The 21,556-nt window shown below is 45.6% G+C and overlaps 1 protein-coding gene across 1 annotated transcript in view; it reads right to left on the reverse strand.

Annotated features, from left to right (window-relative positions):
• The window catches only part of nup88 (nucleoporin 88), a 76,708-nt gene that overhangs the window by 48,908 nt on the left and 6,244 nt on the right, over positions 1–21,556 (reverse strand). Inside the window, exons 2-5 of the mRNA XM_038813604.1 lie at positions 14,739–14,908; positions 13,504–13,629; positions 12,592–12,678; positions 10,788–10,952 (exon numbers count right to left, since the gene is read on the reverse strand). Coding sequence (XP_038669532.1) covers positions 10,788–10,952; positions 12,592–12,678; positions 13,504–13,629; positions 14,739–14,908 — 548 coding nt within the window. The remainder of the gene's footprint in view (positions 1–10,787; positions 10,953–12,591; positions 12,679–13,503; positions 13,630–14,738; positions 14,909–21,556) is intronic.

Genomic DNA, 21,556 nt, shown 5'->3' on the forward strand with positions numbered 1-21,556 from the left:
GGTATATAAAAAGGAAAAGATTGGCAAAGACGGACATGGGGCCCATTACAGACAGAAACAGGGAAATTTATAATGGGGAATGGAAAATGGCAAAGAACCTAAAATACCTTAGCTGTCTTCATATTAAGGCCGACTATTTAACTAATCCGGCTGGTTTCCAAAAATGCACAAATGCTTAATTCAGACTAAAAAATGATAGTCGGACTAAACTATTGATTTTGAAATTACCAACACAAGATAAGAGCTCGTGATGTTGGTTCCGATGCATCAGCATGGATAGAAGATTGATTAACAAACAGGAAACAGAATTAGAGTAAATGGATCATTTTCAGTTGGCAAACTATACCTAGTGCAATATCATAGGGATCTGTGCTCACGCCTCAATTATTTACAATCAGGGCAGCACGGTGGCCTAGTGGTTAGCACAACCGCCTCACGGCGCTGTGGTCCCAGGTTCGATCCCAGCTCTGGGTCACTGTCCCTGTGGAGTTTGCACATTCTCCCCGTGTCTGCGTGGGTTTCGCCCCCACAACCCAAAAATGTGCAGAGTAGGTGGATTGGCCACACTAAATTGCCCCTTAATTGGAAAAAATAATTGGCTAATCTAAATTTATAAATAAAAAAATTATTTACAATCTATTGTCATGCCCAGAAAAGCACTCGTGGAACCTTTGAACTTGGGACCCTTTTGTGCCTGTTTCACCATTCAATAAGATCATTGATGATATGGTTGTGGTCTCAACTCCACTTACCTGTATGTTCCCCCCCACCCTTTGCCCTTGCCTCCTTTGTCTATCAGAAATATATTTAACTCGGTCATGAATAAATTCAATGTCCCAGCCACCACATCTTTCTGGGAAAGAGCATTCCTCAGACTACTCTCAGAAAAAAAAATGCTCCCCATCTTAAAAGGAAGACCTCTTATTTTTAAACCTTGCCTCCTTCTTCTAATCGTCCCCCGCAAGAGGAACCATCCTCCTGGTATCATAGAATCCCTACAGTGCAGAAGGAGGCCATTCAGCCCACCAAGTCTGCACCAACCCTTCAAAGGACCAGGCCCAATCCCTGCAACCCCACCCTAAGGGGCAATTTAGAATGGCCAATCCACCTAACCTGCACATCTTTGGACTGTGGGAGAAAACCATAACACCCAGAGGAACGGCACTCATGCATGGGGAGAATGTACCAACTCTACGCAGACATTCACCTGAAGTCAGAATTGAACCCTGGTCCATGGAGCTGTGAGGCAGCAGTGCTGACTACTGTGCCACGGTATCCACCCTATCAAATCCTATTGAGATCCCCTTGTATGTTTCAACACCTATCTATTCTAATCCCATTTTTCAGAACTTGGTCCATAACCTTATGTTATGACGTTTCAAATGCTCATCTAAATGTTCCTTAAAGGTTGAGGGTTCCCACCTCTACTACCCTTGCAGGCAGGGAGTTCCAGATTCCAACCACCCTCTGGGTGAAAAAGATTTGCCTCAAATCCCCTCTAAATCTCCTGTCCGTTAACTTAGATCTGTGCCCCCGGTTATTGGCCCCTTTACCAAGGAGAAAAGTTTCTTCCTATCGACATCCCTCATTTTTGTACACCTCGATCAGGATACCCCTCAGCCCCTCCTGCTCCAAGGAAAATAACCCCAGCTTATCCAGCCTTTCTTCATAGCTAAAATGCTCCAGCCCAGGCAACATCCCAGTGAACGTCCTCTGCATCCTTAGTGCAATCACATCCTTCCTATAGTGTGGTGACCACACTATTCCAGCTGCAGCATAACTGGATTTTTAAACAGCTCCATCATAACCTTCCTGCTCTCATATTCTATGCCTTGGCTAATAAACGTAAATATCCCATATGCCTTCTTAATCATCTTAATAACAATAATCGCTTATTGTCACAAGTAGGCTTCAATGAAGTTACTGTAAAAAGCCCCTAGTCGCCACATTCCTGCGCCTGTTCGGGGAGGTCGGTATGGGAATTGAACCCACGCTGCTGGCATTGTTCTGCATTAGAAGCCCACTGTGCTAAACCAGCCCCTCTAACTTAGAGGTCTTATCTACCTTTCCCAACATCAACTGGGACAGCATAAAGGGCTTGGATGGAGAAAAATCTGTATTCAAATTTAGAGTGTATTCAAGAGGAATTACTCATTCAGTATGTGGATGGCCTGATTTGGGGGGGGGGGGGGGGGGGGGGGGGGGGGGGGGGGGGGGGGGTTAAAAACTTGACCTCTTCTTGGGAAACAAGGAAGGGCAGGTGACAGAAGGTGCAGGATCACTTTGGGACCAGTGACCATAATTCCATTAGTTTTAAGATAGAACATAGAACAGTACAGCACAGAACAGGCCCTTCGGCCCTCAATGTTGTGCCGAGCCATGATCACCCTACTCAAACCCACGTATCCACCCTATACCCGTAACCCAACAACCCCCCCCTTAACCTTACTTTTATTAGGACACTACGGGCAATTTAGCATGGCCAATCCACCTAACCCGCACATCTTTGGACTGTGGGAGGAAACCGGAGCACCCGGAGGAAACCCACGCACACAGGGGGAGGACGTGCAGACTCCACACAGACAGTGACCCCGCCGGGAATCGAACCTGGGACCCTGGAGCTGTGAAGCATTTATGCTAACCACCATGCTACCCTGCTGCCCATTATAGATAGCTATGGAGAATGATAGGTCTGGCCCAAAATGTAAAATTGGGGCAAGGTAAATTTTGATGGTATTAGACAGGAACTTCCAAAAGTTGATTGGGGGAGTCTTTTGGCAGGCAAAGGGACGGCTGGTAAGTGGGAGGCTTTCAAAAGTGTGTTAGCAGGGTTCAGTGTAAGCACATTCCTTTAAGAGTGAAGGGTAAGGCTGGTAGAATTAGGGAACCCTGGATGACTCGTGATATCGAGGCCCTGGTCAAAAAGGAGGCACTTGACATGCACAGGCAGCTGGGATCAAGTGGATCCCTTGAAGAGTATAGGAGGTTGTCAGGGTCGAGTCAAGAGAGGCAAAAATGGGACATGAGATTGCTTTGGCAGATGAGGCAAAGGAGAATCCAAAGAGCTTCTTACAAATACATAAAGGCCAAAAGAGTAACGGGGGAGAGAGTAGGGCCGGTTAAGGATCTACAAGGTCATCTATGTGCGGATCCACAAGAGTTGGGTTAGATCCTAAATGAATATTTCTCAACAGTATTTACTGTTGTGAAAGGCATGGATGTTAGGGAAATAGTGATGTCTGGAGGAGTGTACATATTACTGGAAGCCTTAAAGTGCATCAAGATAGATAAATCCTCGGAACCTGACGGAATGTATCCCAGGATGTTGGATTGGATTTGTTTATTGTCACGTGTACCGAGGTACAGTGAAAAGTATTTTTCTGCAAGCAGCTCAACAGATCATTCAGTACATGGAAGAAAAGGGAACTAAACACAATTCAAGAAAATACATAATAGGGCAACACAAGATATACAATGTAACTACATAAGCATTAGCATCGGATGAAGCATTCAGGGTGTAGTGTTAATGAGGTCAGTCAATAAGAGGGTCATTTAGGAGTCTGGTGACAATGGGGAAGAAGCTGTTTTTGAGTCTGTTCGAAAATGAAATGAAAATCGCTTATTGTCACGAGTAGGCTTCAATGAAGTTACTGTGAAAAGCCCCTAGTCGCCCCATTCCGGCGCCTGTCCGGGGAGGCTGGTACGGGAATCGAACCGTGCTGCTGGCCTGCTTTAAAAGTCAGCGATTTAGCTCAGTGAGCTAAACCAGCCTTTTTGTGCGTGCGTGTTCTCAGACTTCTGTATTTCCTGCCCGATGGAAGAAGTTGGAAAAGTGAGTAAGCCGGGTGGGAGGGATCCTTGATTACGCTGCCCGCTTTCCCCTGGCAGCGGGAGGTGCAGATGGAGTCCATGGATGGGAGGCAGGTTTGTGTGATGGACTGGGCGGTATTCACGACCCTCTGAAGTTCCTTGCGGTCCTGGGCCGAGCAGTTGCCATACCAGGCTGTGATGCAGCCAGATAGGATGCTTTCTGTAGTGAATCTGTAAAAGTTGGTACGGATTAATGCGGACATGCCGAATTTCCTTAGTTTCCTGAGGAAATATAGGCTCTGTTGTGCGTTTTTGGTGATAGCGTCGACGTGAGTGGATTAGGACATATTTTTGGTGATGTGCACCCCTAGGAATTTGAAACTGCTAACCATCTCCACCTCGGCCCCGTTGATGCTGACAGGGGTGTGTACAGTGCTTTGCTTCCTGAAGTCGATGAACAGCTCTTTAGTTTTGCTGGCATTGAGGGAGAGATTGTTGTCGCTACACCACTCCACTAGGTTCTCTATCTCCCGCCTGTATTCTGACTCGTCGTTATTTGAGATCCGGCCCACTATGGTCGTATCGTCAGCAAACTTGTAGATGGAGTTGGAACAAGTTTTGCCACGCAGTCGTGTGTGTACAGGGGGTAGAGTAGGGGGCTAAGTACGCAGCCTTGCGGGGCACCGGTATTGAGGACTATTGTGGAGGAGGTGCTGGTGTTCATTCTTACTGATTGTGGTCTGTTGGTCAGAAAATCAAGGATACAGCTGCAGAGTGGAGAGCCAAGTCCTAGGTTTTGGAGCTTTGATATGAGCTTGGCTGGGATTATGGTGTTGAAGGCGGAGCTGTAGTCAATAAATAGGAGTCTGATGTAGGAGTCCTTGTTTTCGAGATGCTCTAGGGAGGAGTGTAGGGCCAGGGAAATGGCGTCTGATGTGGACCGGTTGCAACGGTATGCGAATTGAAGTGGGTCAAGGCGTTCCGGGAGTATGGAGGTAATGCGCTTCATGATCAGCCTCTCGAAGCACTTCATTACAACTGACGTCAGGGCCACCGGGCAGTAGTCATTGAGGCACGTTGCCTGGTTCTTCTTTGGTACCGGTATGATGGTGGTCTTCTTGAAGCAGATGGGGACCTCGGAGTGGAGGAGGGATAGGTCAAAGATGTCTGTGAATACCTCTGCCAGCTGGTCTGCGCAGGCTCTAAGTGCACGACCAGGGATCCCATCCGGGCCTGTCGCCTTCCGTGGGTTCACTTTTAGGAAGGCCGATCTGACTTCGGAAGCTGTGATGGTGGGTATGGGTGAATTATGGGCTGCTGGGGCACTCGACAGCAGATTGTTGGTTACCTGCTCGAATCGAGCATAGAATGCATGAAGTTCATCGGGCAGGGGTGCGCTGCTGCCAGAGATACTGTTCTGCTTCGCTTTGTAGCCCGTTATATTGTTTAGTCCTTGCCACAACCGCCGAGAGTCTGTCTGTGACTCTAGCTTAGTTTGATATTCTCAGGAGGAGGGAGGAGGCAAGGGCGGAAATTGCCCATCACCTAGCAGAGATACTTGAATCGTTGACAGCCACAGGTTAGGTGCCAGAAGATTGGAAGGTAGCAAATAGAACATAGAACGTTACAGCGCAGTACAGGCCCTTCGGCCCTCAATGTTGCACTGACCTGTGAAACCACTATAAAGTCCATCTACACTATTCCCTTATCAACCATATGATTATCCAATGACCATTTAATTGCCCTTAATGTTGGCGAGTCCACTGCTGTTGCAGGCAGGGCATTCCACACACTCACTACTCTGAGTAAAGAACCTACCTCTGACATCTGTCCTATACCTCCCCTCAATTTAAAGCTATGTCCCCTCGTGCTAGCCATAACCATCCGAGGAAAAAGGCTCTCACTGTCCACCCTATTTAATCCTTTGATCATCTTGTATGCCTCAATTATGTCACCTCTTAACCTTCTCTCTAACGAAAAGGCTCTCACTGTCCACCCTATTTAATCCTTTGATCATCTTGTATGCCTCAATTACGTCACCTCTTAACCTTCTTCTCTCTAACAAAAACAGCCTCAAGTCCCTCAGCCTTTCCTTATACGATCTTCCCTCTATACCAGGCAACATCCCGGTAAATCTCCTCTGCACCTTTTCCAATGCTTCCACATCCTTCCTATAATGCAGCGACCAGAACTGCATGCAATACTCCAAATGCAGCCGCACCAGAGTTTTGTACAACTGCAACAACACCTCATGGCTCCGAAACTTAATTCCTCTACCAATAAAAGCTAACACACCGTCCACCTTCATAACAACCCTATCAACTTGGGTGGCATCTTTCAGGGATCTATGTACGTGGACACCGAGATCTCTCTGCTCATCCACACTACGAAGAATCTTACCATTAGCCCAGTACTCTGTCTTCCTGTTACTCCTTCCAAAATGAATTACATCACACTTTTCTGCATTAAACTCCATTTCCCACCTCAGCCCAGCTCTGCAGCTTATCTATGTCCCTCTGTAACCTGCAATATCCTTCCTTTATTCATTTATGTAATTTATTTAATTTTTATTTATTTCATTTATTTTACTCATTTTATTTTACAAGTTCGGGGGGGGGGTTTAATTTGAAATTTTACAGGAACAAAATTCAGAACTTTGGACCGGTGGAGACTCCATATTTTCCGACACCGGAAAGCTTCATCTTCATCCAGCAGGTTCCATTGGAGGAGCGTGTCCGAGGGCCAAAGGGACCCAAAATCATTTCCCCCATTTTTGTCAGCAGCAAACAAGGTAAGAGAAAAGCTTGGGTCGCGCAGGTCGGCTGGCATGGGACGCGAAGGTTGGCCGGTTGGTAAAAATGGGTCCATGGAAAAAAAAGTTTGAAGAACACTGTTGTAGAGGGTTGTTTTTCAAACTGGAGGCCTGTGACCAACTTATCAGGGATAAGTACTAGGTCCACTGCTATTTATATTAAAGATTTGGACAAGAATTTAGGAGGCATGGTTACTAAGTTTGCAGGTGACATCAAGATTGGTCGCATAGTGGACAGAGAAGGTTATCTAGGATAGCAACAGGATCTTGATCAATTGGGCCAGTTGGCCAATGAATGGCAGATGGAGTTAAATTTAGATAAATGTGAGGTGATGCATTACGGTAGCTCGAATCAGGGCAGGACTTTTCAGTTAATGGTACGGTGTTAGGGAGAGTTATAAGGAGGGACTGGATAGATGGGGATCTTTTCACCTAGTGTGTAGGACGCTTAGGGATGATCTGATAGAGATCTATAAAATAATGAGGGGCATAGATAAGGTAGATAGTCAACATCTTTTCCCAAAGGGAAAAGTCTAAAACTACAGGGCATAGGTTTAAGGGGAGAAATACGAAAGGGTCCAGAGGGGCAATCTTTTCAGACAGAGTGATGAGTGTCTGGAACGAGTTGCCATAGGTAGTAGAGGCAGGTACAATTTTGTCATTTAAAAAGCATTTAGACAGTTATATGGTATAGATGGGTGTAGATGGGTAAATATGGGCAATTGGGACTTGCTCAGTGGTAAAAACTGGGTGGCATGGACAAGTTGGGCTGAAGGGCCAGTTTCCAAGCTGTAAATGTCTATGACTATGCTGCCTTTAAGGATCTATGGACTTGCACCCCAAGGTCCGTCTGGACCTCTACTTCCTGCTGTCCTACCATTCATTGTACATTTCCTTTACCGGTTAGTTCTCCCAAAATGCATCACCTCCACTTTTCAGGGTTAAATTCCATTTGTCACTGTTCAGTCCATCTTTCCAGCCCACCTATATCTCCCTACAATCCAAGATTTTCCTCCTCACTATTTACCACATCCCCAATTTTTGTGTCATCTGCAAACTTACTGGTCATACCCCCCACATTCACATCTAGATAATTACAAACAGAAACGGACCCAGCACTGATCCCTGCGGTACACCACTGGACACAGGCTTCCAGTCATAAAAACCTTCGACCACTATCCTCTGCATCCTGCTACTAAGCCAATTTTGGATACAATTTATCAAGTTGCCCTGGATCCCATTCATTCTTGATCAGTCTCCCATGCAGGACAAATTTAAACCAGGACTGCTGCATTACTAGTCCAATGACATTACCTCTAAACCACCATCTCAGTACTAGTCACCTACTGAACCTGGTATTGCCAGGCAGTCTCCCATCCAAGTACTACCCAGGCCCGAGTTTGCTTGGCTACCAAGATATGACAAGATTGGGCGTTTTCATACTGGTATGGCGTGGGTATAACTGTGTTGTGGATCGAGGGGAGCCTGTCGACGTACTGAACTTGGGAGTTCCAGAAAGCAAAAAATAAAAGCTTGTGGTGTAGGGTGGAACATATTAGCCTCAATTGACGATCGGTTGGCAGAAAACAGAGTATGCATAATCGTAGAATTTACAGTGCAGGAGGCCATTCTGCCATCGAGTCTGCACCGGCCCTTGCAAAGAGCACCCTAGCCAAGCCCACACCTCCACCGTATCCCCATAATGTAGTAACCCCACCCAACACTAAGGGTAATTTTAGACTCTAAGGGCAATTTAGCATGGCCAATCCACCTATCCTGCACATCGTTGGACTGTGGGAGGAAACTGGAGCACCCGGAGGAAATCCACGCCGCTACGGGGAGAACATGCAGACTCCGTAAGGGCAGTGACCCAAGCCAGGAATCCAACCTGGGACCCTGGAGCTGTGAAGCATTTGTGCTAATCACTATGCTACCGTGCTGCCCTACATTGACCTTTATCTGATTGGGAGGATGTGACAAGTGGAGTCCCGCAGGGGTCTGTGCTGGGGCCTCAACCTTTTATAATTCACATTAATGACTTAGATGAGGGGAGGGAATACATGGTAGTTAAATTTGCAGATGGCACAAAGATAGGTAGGAAAGTATGTTGTGAAGCCATAAGGAGTTTGTAGATGAATATGGTTAGATTGAGTAAGTGGGCAAAAATCTGGCAGGTGGAGTACAATGTGGGAAAATGTGAAGTGGTTCACTATGGTAGGAAAAGTAAAATAGCAGACTATTATTTAAATGGAGAATTACAGAATGCTGAGATGCAGAGGGATCTAGGTGTTCTTGTGCATGAGTCAAAACGTTACTATGCAAGAGCAGCAAGTAATCAAGAAGGCTAATGGAACGCTGTCCTTAATTACAAGAGGAATGCAACATAAAAGTTAGTATGTTATCATAGTCATAGAATTTAAAGTGCAGGAGGCCATTTGGCCCATCGAGTCTGCACTGGCCCTTGGAAAGAGTACCCTACCTAAGCCCACACCTTCACCCTATCCCCGTAACCCCACCTAACCTTTTTGGACACCAAGGGCAATTTATCATGGCCAATCCACCTAACCTGCACATCTTTGGACTGTGGAAGGAAACCGGAGAACCCGGAGGAAACCCACGTACACACGGGGAGAATGTGCAGACTCCGCACAGACAGTGACCGAAGCCGGGAATCGAACTTGGGGTCCTGGAGCTGTGAAGCGACTGTGCTAACCACTGTGCTACAGTGCTGCTAGTTATACAGGGCATTGATGAAATCACATCTCGAATACTGCCTGCAGTTTTAGTCTCCTTATGTAAGGGAGGATGTAAATGCGTCCGAGGCGGTTCAGAGGAGACTGACCTGGAATGATCGGTTTGTCTTATGAGGATAGGTTGGAAAGGCTGGACTTCTTTCACTGGAGTTTTGAAGACTGAGGGGTAACTTGATTGAAGTATACAAGATCCTGAATATTACTGACTAGGTGGACCTGGAAAAGATGTTTCCTCTTGTAGGTGAGTCCAGAACCAGGGCGCACTGATTAAAAATGAGGCGTCGTCCAATAAGGACAGAAAAGGGGAGAAATATTCTGAGGGTTGTGGGACTTTGAAACTCTCTGACTGAGAAGGCAAAGGTGAATTGATTCCCTTGTCCAACGAGAATCTATGGTTATCGGAGTTCAAGGAACCGTGGAACTCAATGCAAACAGATCAGCTTTGATCTTAATGAATGGTGGAGCAGGTTCGAGGGGCTGAATGGCCTACTTCCGTCCAGAGTTCGTATGATGGAAATTGAATACAAATTATTGCCGAGTTAATGTCAAATCTGTCCTACAATCAAGAAAATAACCAGTCATTCCACAGTCCTGGGTAATCAGTCCCATCACTAATTTGGACCAAAACTTGCTCGGTGCCTGACGAGCCTAAGCCTTTACTTGTCATTGTCACTCAATTGACCCAAAATGCTTTGTATTTAGTTGCCCCTCTGGATAAAAGTTTAAGGACTTGTGCTCGGATCTCTTCACTGGATGAAAGTTGACAGGTGGAACTGTTAAAAGTTGACTGACCCACGAAGCCAACTCATGCTTTCTCCATATCAAAAATATCTTCCCTCCCAACATTACATAATTGAGTCCCTAGCGGCAGTCTGTAATGTTGTAACAATGTAGGAAGATAAGCAAATCATTTAGGATGCGAGCGGTACGGTGGCCCAGTGGTTAGCACTGCTGCCTCACAGCACCAAGGACCAGGTTCGGTCCCAGCCTCGGGTCACTGTCCGTGTGGAGTTTGCACATTCTCCTCGTGTCTTCATGCGTCTCAGCCTCAGAACCCAAAGATTGTGCAGGCTAAATTGACACTTAATTGGGAAAAAAAAAAGAATTGGACACTTCAAATTTATTTTAAAGAAAATCATCAAGGATAAGTTATTGGTTTGTTAACTTTCAGGAGATCCAATTATCATACTAATCAGCTATTTTGTCCCTGCAGCTCCAGTTCTACCTGTTCCAGAAACTAACTAGTTCACCTCAGAAGTACATGTAAACAAAAAAGGTCCTCTAGTCTGGATGGACATAGGTAATAAAAAGAGCTAGCAATACGAAGGAGGTAAATAATTTCAATCTCATGCACCCCTTCCCCACAATTATATCCAGTGCCATGGTCAATGACACACCTTTAGATTGGTTACCTGTTGTGGGTAAGGTTGCAGTATATCAAGAAGGTCTCGCCATTTTCATACAAGATGTAAAGCGGATAGACCCGATCCCCTTCTTTGGAACGACGCCCAGGAGCTGATGTCAAAGGGCCAAAATCAAATGCAACTGCAATCTCACCCAGTGATGCTGTATATGACCTACAGTGAAACAGTGAGGAATATTAGCGTACGAAGAAACTGGATATCTTTTCTGCATAATAATTTGCATTTATAAAGTTATGTTTTCATTCAAAGAACACAGCAGTTCCAGCACAGGAAATGATGTGGAAACGGGAGAAGATCCGAGGGCCAGTGAACAACTAGGAAAACAACATGATTTAGTTCAAAATAAAAGGAGAAGAAACAGACCAAAATAGCCAGTATCAATAAAATTTAAAAATAACTAGCCTAGATAATAATAATCTTTGTCACAAGGAGGCTTACATTAACACTGCAATGAAGTTACTGTGAAAATCCCCTAGTCGCCATGTTCCGGCGCCTGTTCGGGTATACAGATGGAGAATTCAGATTATCCAATTCACCTGACAGCACGTCTTTCGGTACTTGTGGGAGGAAACCGGCGCACCCGGAGGAAACTCACGCACACACGGGGCGAACGTGCAGACACACAGAGTGTGCCGGGAATCGAACCTAGGACCCTGGAGCCACAGTGCTACCCATTGTGCTACCGTGCTGCCCACTGCATGAAATGTTAAAGATCATTGCACAAACTGGGTACAGTAGTGTTCTGTTACTGGACAAGTAATCAAAAGGTATTGACTAATAATCAAAAAACTGAGATCAAATCCCACTGAATTCGAATTCAGTTTCTTTTTAAACCAGAAATAAAAACTGAAATAATCTGAAGTTGTCTCCTGCAAAAAAACAAACTGATTCATCACTGCGCTTTAGGAAAGGAAATCTCCCATTCTTATCCCATTTCACTATGTTTGACTCCAGTCGAACATGAGAGAAATTAAGAGCCAAATACGAAGTGACCTAGCAAGCTATTCAGTTGTAGGGACAGCACTGGATGCCTGCAAAAACGATATCTCACAAATGATATGAAATTTTAGATTATTTTATGCTGTTATTACTCTATATGACCCAACGTTTTATTCAAGTTACTTTGAAGTGCAGCCTACTGTTATATAAGTAAGGTATCTGCAGCAGCTTATTAGTTTATGCAGCAGTTCCCGTAACAGCCTCCCCGAACAGGCGCCGGAATGTGGCGACTAGGGGCTTTTCACAGTAACTTCATTTGAAGCCTACTCGTGACAATAAGCGATTTTCATTTCATTTCATTTCAGAGTGTCAACCCACATTCTGTGTTCAGGTCCGAGAATGCAGTTTGAACATCAACATCAACTTTGAGTCGATAAATGAGTCAGACAATTAATCTGACCCACCTTATGAATGAATGTGCCTGGGACCTTGCTGCACATAAATTGACTGCTGTATTTACCTATACTACAAGCCCAGTCACTGTTACAAAGTATTTCTCTGGCTGTAAAGTGCTTCGGGTGGTCCTCAGGACAGGAAAGAAGCTGGAGAAATGCAGGTCCTTTGATTATACAATAGTTGGCTTTGTATTTTCAACAGAAACAGAGGAACAAAAATCACACAAGCATAAAATAAACCTATGATAATTTATAGTTTTGGTCAAGACAGGGAAGGGTGAACAAATGGAGATTACAAACTGGTCAGACAGTAGGTACCATTTTAATTTACAATTTCTTTATTCAAAACATGGGACAGTAAAGATTATGTCTGCAGAACTACCAAAGCAACAAATTACCTTGTGTTTGGTACAATACTTTCCTCTTCGCACTGACTGAGGCTGAACATCTTCACTGGAGTCTGTGGCTGCTTTAAATCATAGATCCTATAATGAGAGAATTAATTAGTTATGGTTCAAGAACAAATAAATAGCTAATTTGCTTGCAATATTTGTCCTCATCCTGGGAAAGCAGGTGACAACTGAGCAACAAATGACAAAAAAGAATAATATTCTTTAATAGTGTCGCAAGCAGGCTTATATTAACACTGTAATGACGTTACTATGAAAATTCCCTAGTCGCCACACTCCGGCGACTGTTCAGGTACACTGCGGGAGAATTCAGAATGTCCAATTCACCTAACAAGTACGTCTTTTGGGACTTGCAGGAGGAAACCGGAGCACACAGAGGAAACCCACGCAGTCACAGGGAGAACCTGCAGACTCCGCACAGAGTGTGACCCAAGCCGGGAATCGAATCCGGGCACTGTGAAGCAACAGTGTTAATCACTGTGCTACTGTGCAACCCCTCAGGGACTCGATTTCAACATTAAATACTCCCAGATCATTACAGTATGGTTCAACATGGAGTAAATCTACCAGCTACTCTGTTCCAATAACCAGGGAACTGGAGAATGACTGACACACAGCATTCTTGCAGCCACAGGCTTTCATCTAAAGCAGTCTGCCCGGTATGTGGAATTAAATTTCTCACTGCCGAACGGGAAATTAGTGGAGAGCTGCTAAACAAAACTTTTTCACAAAAGATGGAAAGCAAATGGTTTTAAATGCTTCATGATATCTTTGAATCCGATGTACAGAGAGGTGGTTTGATGATTCAATAGGAGAATAACCAAGTTACAGAGCATCAGTATAAAACAGCTTTCAGATCAAACAATTTAATTGATTGATTGTGCTGATGCAGTACATTACCGTATAGAATTATCAGAAGTCAACATGACAACATGTGGTTCCTCTGTTTCACTGGGGTACCAAGCAACGTGCTTCAATGTCAGTGACGTCGAACTGGTAAAGAGCCTTTCTGCTAGAGCAACAGTTCTGCAGTTTCAAATAACACAAAATAGTTTAGTGCCCAAAATATTTTTTCTTTGTATGAAACCATGATAAAACAAAAGGTAAGCATTTAAACAGTTTTAATAAGAAATGTTCTTCGTCACTAAAACCACTGAGCCCAGCCCACAAACGTAAAGACACTGGAAAGAATTTCAAGCAGTCAATAAATGATCTTGGTTCAAAGATAGCCATAAACTGAAGCTTGAACAGGATATTGTAATCCTTTCAACTCAAAAATATTCCAGCTTGTTGATATAGTCAGGGTTAGAATCATGGAATCCTTACAGTGCAGGAGGCCGTTCGGCCCATCGAGCCCTCTGAAAGAGCACCCCACACCCCTGCCTCATCCCCATAATCTCAGCCAACCATTGGACACCAAGAGGCAATTTAGCTTGGCCAATCCACATAACCTGCACATCTTTGGACTGTGGGAGGAAACTGAAGCACCCAGAGGAAACGCACACAGACACAGGGAGAATGCACAAACTCCACACAGACAGTGGCCCAAGGCCAAAATTGGGATATATCATCAAGCAGATTTGTTAGAAGTAACATGGCCAGTTTGTAACTGATTAAACAAAACTTAACATTTAGGGCAACCAGCGAGTAATATATAGCAGCATACTAATTCTCCTCACACACCCTCCCCCCCCCCCCCCCCCCCCAACAGTATAAAATCCTCCTCATTTCTACCTCTCTTCAGCTCTTCATACAGACTTGAAACATTAACTGTTTCCCTTGCCACAGATGCTGCCAGACCTGCTGAGTTTTTCCAGCATTTTCTGGTTTTATTTCAGATTTTTGGCATCCGCAGTATTTGGCTTTTATTTTTTGCAATGCAATCACAGTAAAGACTGCCGTGACAAATTTCATTCAATTGAGTGAACTTCAGAAATTAACTGCTTAGTAGTGTAGCTAATGTTAGTTCACATGCGGTGCTTTTCATACTCTCTATTTCACATATACTTCAGCAGGATAGAAAATTCTCCATTGTTATTTTCTGTTGAGGACCACCATGCACATGGAATATCCATATCTTGATCTAAAGTGGTTTCACTTCTTCAAGTTTAAAAAGCAATTATACAAAGACTCACCTACAATTGACCCTATCTTTTCCACCTTCAAATTCAGACCCCTTGCCCCATCGTTGGGGCAGCTCCAACACCATCGCACCTTTAGTTCCAATCAGTAGCTCATGATGCTGTGCTGGACTGAGCAGAACTTCATTAACTTCAAACAAGGGTGTGTTTATACACAGGAGTATCTGCAGATGAACAAGAGAAACAGTTAAAACTTTTGTGATGTGTAATCTGTGCACTTACGTACATCACCTGGAAATGTCTTCAGGAATTCATAAACAATTAATGCCTTTGAAGCAATATGGTTGCTCCTTCGTATTGCATCAGCCCCACATCGGATTTTTAGGCTAGATTATGAATTTAGTTATGGGGGTAGGGTTTGAGCCAACAACTGCAACAAACGTTTGTTGATTCAATAGTAATTTTAAAACTCGAGGTAGACTTTTCCGGAGCAAGTAAGGAAAATAATCTCCAACTTCCTCCTTCCAACAACCGGACCCCCCTCCCCCAACTCCATCCGTCCGCCCACACATCCACCGCCCACCCACCCCTCTTCCCCGTCCGTCAGTCCACCCACCCCACTCCCCCGTCTGTCCGCCCACCCACCCCTCTCCCCAGTCCATCCGTCCACCCGTCCCTCTCCCACGTCTGTCCGTCCACCCCTCTCCCCTGCCCGTCCGCCACCCACCCCTCCCCCATCTGTCCATTCACCCAGCCTTCTCCCCCATCCGTCCGTCCACCCACCCTTCTCCCCCATCCGTGAGACCATAAGACATAGGAGCACAATTAGGCCACTCAGCCCATCGAGTCTGCTCCACCATTGAATCATAGCTGATATTTTTCTCATCCCCATTCTCCTGCCTTCTCCCCATAACCCCTGATCCCCTTATTAATCAAGAACCTATCTATCTCTGTCTTAAAGACACTCAGTGATTTGGCCTCCACAGCCTTCTGCGGCAAAGAGTTCCACAGATTCACCACCCTCTGGCTGAAGAAATTCCTCCTCAACTCTGTTTTAAAGCTCCAGATTTTCGGCGGGAGCAGTGCCCAGGGGCCTGTTGGAAGGTAGGTTTACCTCTTTAAAAACTTACCTGACAGGAGAAGCGGCCTCCAGATTTTCGGCTGGAGCAGTGTCTAGGGGCCTGTCAGGAAGGTAAGTTTACCTCTTTAAAAACTTACCTTTAGAACTGCAGGAGGTCGGCCGTGGGGATTTCTGGGAAGATTTAGTACCTGCATATAAATTGGGCGGTTGCTAAACCCGAGACACTACACTTGTAGTGTCCCCCACCCTTCCACCTCCTCTAACCTAAGGGGTTGCGTGAATATCAGGTAAGCTCTTCCTTTCTTTTTCTTGTTTTATCTAGAGGGGATGGCAGGGAAGGCAGTACAATGCTCCTCCTGCAGAATGTTTGAGGTGAGGGCGCTGTCAGTGTCCCTGCTGATTTCACCTGTGGGAAGTGCACCCACCTCCAGCTCCTCAGAAACCGTGTTAGGGAACTGGAGCTGGATGAACTTCGGATCATTCGGGAGGCAGAGGTGGTCATGGATAGAAGCTTCAGGGATGTAGTTAATCCGAAGAATAAAGATAGATGGGTGATGGTGAGAGGGGCTGGGAGGATGCAGTCAGTACAGGGATCCCCTGTGGTCGTTCCCCTTAGTAACAAGTATACCACTTTGGATACTGGTGGGGGGGACAAATTACCAGGGGTAAGCCATGGGGTACAGGTCTCTGGCACAGAGTCTGTCCCTGTTGCTCAGAAGGGAAGGGGGGAGAGGAGTAGAGCATTAGTCATTGGAGACTCCATAGTTAGGGGGATAGATAGGAGATTCTGTGTGTTGCCTCCCAGGTGCCAGGGTCCACGATGTCTCGGATCGTGTTTTCGGGATCCTTAAGGGGGAGGGGGAGCATAGGTACCAACGACATAGGTAGGAAAAGGGATGCAAGGCAGGAATTCAGGGAGCTAGGGTGGAAACTTAAATCTAGGACCAACAGAGTTATTATCTCTGGGTTGTTACCCGTGCCACGTGCTAGCGAGACGAGGAATAGGGAGAGAGAGCAGTTGAACACGTGGCTGCAAGGATGGTGCAGGAGGGAGGGTTTCAGATTCCTGGATAATTGGGGCTCATTCTGGGGTACCTGGGACGTCTACAAACAGGATGGTCTATACCTGGACAAGAGGTACCAATATCCTGGGGGGTAAATTTGCTAATGCTCTTCGGTTCAGCTAGTTCAGCAGGGAATGGGAACCTGAATTGTAGCTCCAGTGTACAGGAGGTTGAAGAGTATTGAGGTCATGATTAAGGTTTCAAAGTTGCAGGAGTGTACCGGCAGGCAGGAAGGTGGTTTAAAGTGTGTCTACTTCAATGCCAGGAGCATCCGGAGTGAGGTGGGTGAACTTATGGCATGGGTTGGTACCTGGGACTTCAATGTTGTGGCCATTTCTGAGACATGGATAGAGCAGGGACAGGAATGGTTGTTGCAGGTGCCGGGGTTTAGATATTTCAGTAAGCTCAGGGAAGGTGGTAAAAGAGGGGGAGGGGTGGCATTGTTAGTCAAGGACAGTATTACAGTGGCAGAAAGGATGTTGGATGAGGACTCGTCTACTGAGGTAAGAAACAGGAAAGAAGAGGTCACCCTGTTAGGGATTTTCTATAGGCCTCCGAATAGTTCCAGAGATAGAACATAGAACAGTACAGCACAGAACAGGCCCTTCGGCCCTCAATGTTGTGCCGAGCAATGATCACCCTACTCAAACCCACGTATCCACCCTATACCCGTATACCCGTAACCCAACAACCCCCCCTTAACCTTACTTTTTACACTACGGGCAATTTAGCATGGCCAATCCACCTAACCCGCACATCTTTGGACTGTGGGAGGAAACCGGAGCACACGGAGGAAACCCACGCACACACGGGGAGGACGTGCAGACTCCGCACAAACAGTGACCCAGCCGGGAATCGAACCTGGGACCCTGGAGCTGTGAAGCATTTATGCTAACCACCATGCTACCGTGCTGCCCTACCACCATGCTACCGTGCTGATGTAGAGGAAAGGATTGCAAAGATGATTCTGGATAGCAGAGAAAGTAACAGGGTAGTTGTTATGGGGGACTTTCCAAATATTGACTGGAAACGCTATAGTTCGAGTACTTTAGTTGGGTCCGTTTTTGTCCAATGTGTGCAGGAGGGTTTCCTGACAGTATGTAGATAGGCCAACAAGAGGAGGGGCCACATTGGATTTGGTACTGGGTAAAGAATCAGGACAGGGTGGTAGCATTGTGGATAGCACAATCGCTTCACAGCTCCAGGGTCCCAGGTTCGATTCCGGCTTGGGTCACTGTCTGTGCGGAGTCTGCACATCCTCCCCGTGTGTGCGTGGGTTTCCTCCGGGTGCTCCGGTTTCCTCCCACAGTCACAAAGATGTGCAGGTTAGGTGGATTGGCCATGATAAATTGCCCTTAGTGTCCAAAATTGCCCATAGTGGTGGGTGGGGTTACTGGGTTATGGTGGAGGTGTTGACCTTGGGTAAGGTGCTCTTTCCAAGAGCCGGTGCAGACTCGATGGGCTGAATGGCCTCCTTCTGCACTGTAAATTCTATGATTTGATTTAAGATCTAAGGTGTTAGATTTGGAGGTAGGTGAGCACTTTCGTGACAGTGACCACAATTCGATTACGTTTACTTTAGTGATGGAAAGGGATAGGTATATACCGCAGAGGAAGAGTTATATCTGGGGGAAAGGCAATTATGATGCGATGAGGCAAGACTTAGGATGCATCGGATGGGGACGAAATTGCAGGGGATGGGCACAATGGAAATGTGGAGCTTGTTCAAGGAACAGCTACTGCGTGTCCTTGATAAGTATGTACCTGTCAGGCAGGGAGGAAGTGGTCGAGCGAGGGAACCATGGTTTACTAAAATAGTTGAATTAATTGTCAAGAGGAAGAAGGAGGCTTATGTAAAGATGAGACGTGAAGGTTCAGTTAGGGCCCTACAGAGTTACAAGTTAGCTAGGAAGGACCTAAAGAGAGAGCTAAGAAGAGCCAGGAGGGGACACAAGAAGTCTTTGGCAGGTAGGATCAAGAATAACCCTAAAGCTTTCTATAGCTATGTCAGGAATAAAAGAATGACTAGGGTAAGAGCAGGGCCAGTCAAGGACAGTAGTGGGAAGTTGTGACGGAGTCCGAGGAAATAGGAGAGGTGCTAAATGAATATTTTTCGTCAGCATTCACGCAGGAAAAAGACAATGTTGTTGAGGAGAATACTGAGATACAGGCTACTAGACTAGAAGGGCTTGAGGTTCATAAGGAGGAGGTGTTAGCAATTCTGGAAAGAGTGAAAATAGATAGGTCCCCTGGGCTGGATGGGATTTATCCTAAGATTCTCTGGGAAGCTAGGGAGGAGATTGCTGAGCATTTGGCTTTGATCTTTAAGTCATCTTTGTCTACAGGAATAGTGCCAGAAGACTGGAGGATAGCAAATGTTGTCCCGTTGTTCAAAAAGGGGAGTAGAGACAAACCCGGTAACTATAGACCAGTGAGCCTTACTTCTGTTGTGGGAAAAGTCTTGGAAAGGTTTATAAGAGATAGGATGCATAATCACCTGGAAAGTAATAATTTGATTAGAGATAGTCAACACGGTTTTGTGAAGGGTAGGTCGTGCCTCACAAACCTTATTGAGTTCTTTGAGAAGGTGACCAAACAGGTGGATGAGGGTAAAGCAGTTGATGTGGTGTATATGGATTTCAGTAAAGCGTTTGATAAGGTTCCCCACGGTAGGCTATTGCAGAAAATACGGAGGCATGGGATTCAGGGTGATTTAGCAGTTTGGATCAGAAATTGGCTAGCTGGAAGAAGACAAAGGGTGGTGGTTAATGGGAAATATTCAGACTGGAGTCCAGTTACCAGTGGTGTACCACAAGGCTTTGGGGCCACTGCTGTTTGTCATTTTTATAAATGACTTGGAGGAGGGTGTAGAAGGATGGGTGAGTAAATTTGCAGGTGACACTAAAGTCGGTGGAGTTGTGGACAGTGCGGAAGGATGTTACAAGTTACAGAGGGACATAGATAAGCTGCAGAGCTGGGCTGAGAGGTGGCAAATGCAGTTTAATGCAGAAAAGTGTGAGGTGATTCATTTTGGAAGGAATAACAGAAAGACAGAGTACTGGGCTAATGGTAAGATTCTTCGTAGTGTGGATGAGCAGAGAGATCTCGGTGTTCATGTACATCGATCCCTGAAAGTTGCCATCCAGTTTGATAGGGTTGTTAAGAAGGCGTACGGTGTGTTAGCTTTCATTGGTAGAGGGATTGAGTTTCGGAGTCATGAGGTCATGTTGCAGCTGTACAAAACTCTGGTGCGGCCGCATTTGGAGCATTGCGTGCAGTTCTGGTCGCCGCATTATAGGAAGGATGTGGAAGCATTGGAAAGGGTGCTGAGGAGATTTTCCAGAATGTTGCCTGGTATGGAGGGATGATCTTATGAGGGAAGGCTGAGGGACTTGAGGCTGTTTTCATTAGAGAGAAGAAGGTTAAGAGGTGACTTAATTGAGACATACAAGATGATCAGAGGATTAAATAGGGTGGACAATCAGAGCCTTTTTCCTCGGATAGTGATGTCTAGCATGAAGGGACATAACTTTAAATTGAGGGGAGAAAGATATAGGACAGATGTCAGAGGTAGGTTCTTTACTCAGAGAGTAGTAAGGGCGTGGAATGCCTTGCCTGCAACAGTAGTGGACTGGCCAACACTAGGGGTATTCAAATGGTCATTGGATAAACATATGGATGATAAGGGAAGAGTGTAGATGGGCTTTCGAGTGGTTTCACAGGTCGGCGCAACAGAGGACCGAAGGGCCTGTACTGCGCTGTAATTTTCTATGTTCTACGTTAAAGGATTGTCCCTTTAATCTGAGATGGTGTCCTCTGGTTCTAGTTTTTCCTGCAAGTGGAAACACTCTCTCCACGTCCACTCTATCCAGGCCTCACAGTATCTTGTAAGTTGCAATAAGATCCCCCCTCATCTTTCTAAACTCCAATGAGTACAGACCCAGAGTCCTCAACCATTCCTCATACGACAAGTTCTTCATTCCAGGGATCATTCTTGTGAACCTCCTCTGGATCCTTTCCCAAGACTCGCACATCCTTCCTTAGATACGGGGCCCAAAACTGCTCACAATAGTCCAAATGGGTATGACCAGAGCCTTGTACAGCCGCAGAAGTACATTTCTGGTCTTGTATTCTAACCGTCAACGTGAATGCTAACATTGCCTTCCTAACTGCCGACTGAACCTGCACGTTAATGTTAAGAGAATCGTGAACAAGGACTCCCAAGTCCCTTTGTGATTCTGATTTCCTAAGCATTTCCCCATTTAGAAAATAGTCTATGCCTAAATTCCTCCTTCCAAAGTGCATAACCTCACACTTTCCCACATTGTATTTCATTTGCCACTTCACTGCCCACTCTCCTAGCATGTCCAAATCCTACTGCAGCCCACTTGCTTCCTCAATACTACCTGTCCCTTGTATCATCTGCAAACTTAGCAACGGTGCCTTCAGTTCCTTCTTACAGATCATTAACATATATTGTGAAAAGTTGTGGTCCCAGCACAGATGCCTCAGGCATACCACAAGTCACCATCCTGAAAAAGACCACTTTATCCCCACTCTCTGCCTTCTGCCAGTCAGCCAGTCCTCTATCCATGCCAGGATCTAACACTCAACACCGTGGGTTCTTAAGGTTCTTAACTTATTTAACAGTCTCCTATGCAGCACCTTGTCAAAGACCTTCTGGAAATCTAAATAAATCATATCCACTGGTTCTCCTTTGTCTAACT

The sequence above is a fragment of the Scyliorhinus canicula genome, chromosome 12 (assembly GCF_902713615.1).
Source record: "Scyliorhinus canicula chromosome 12, sScyCan1.1, whole genome shotgun sequence".
NCBI classification, from domain to species: Eukaryota; Metazoa; Chordata; class Chondrichthyes; order Carcharhiniformes; family Scyliorhinidae; genus Scyliorhinus; species Scyliorhinus canicula.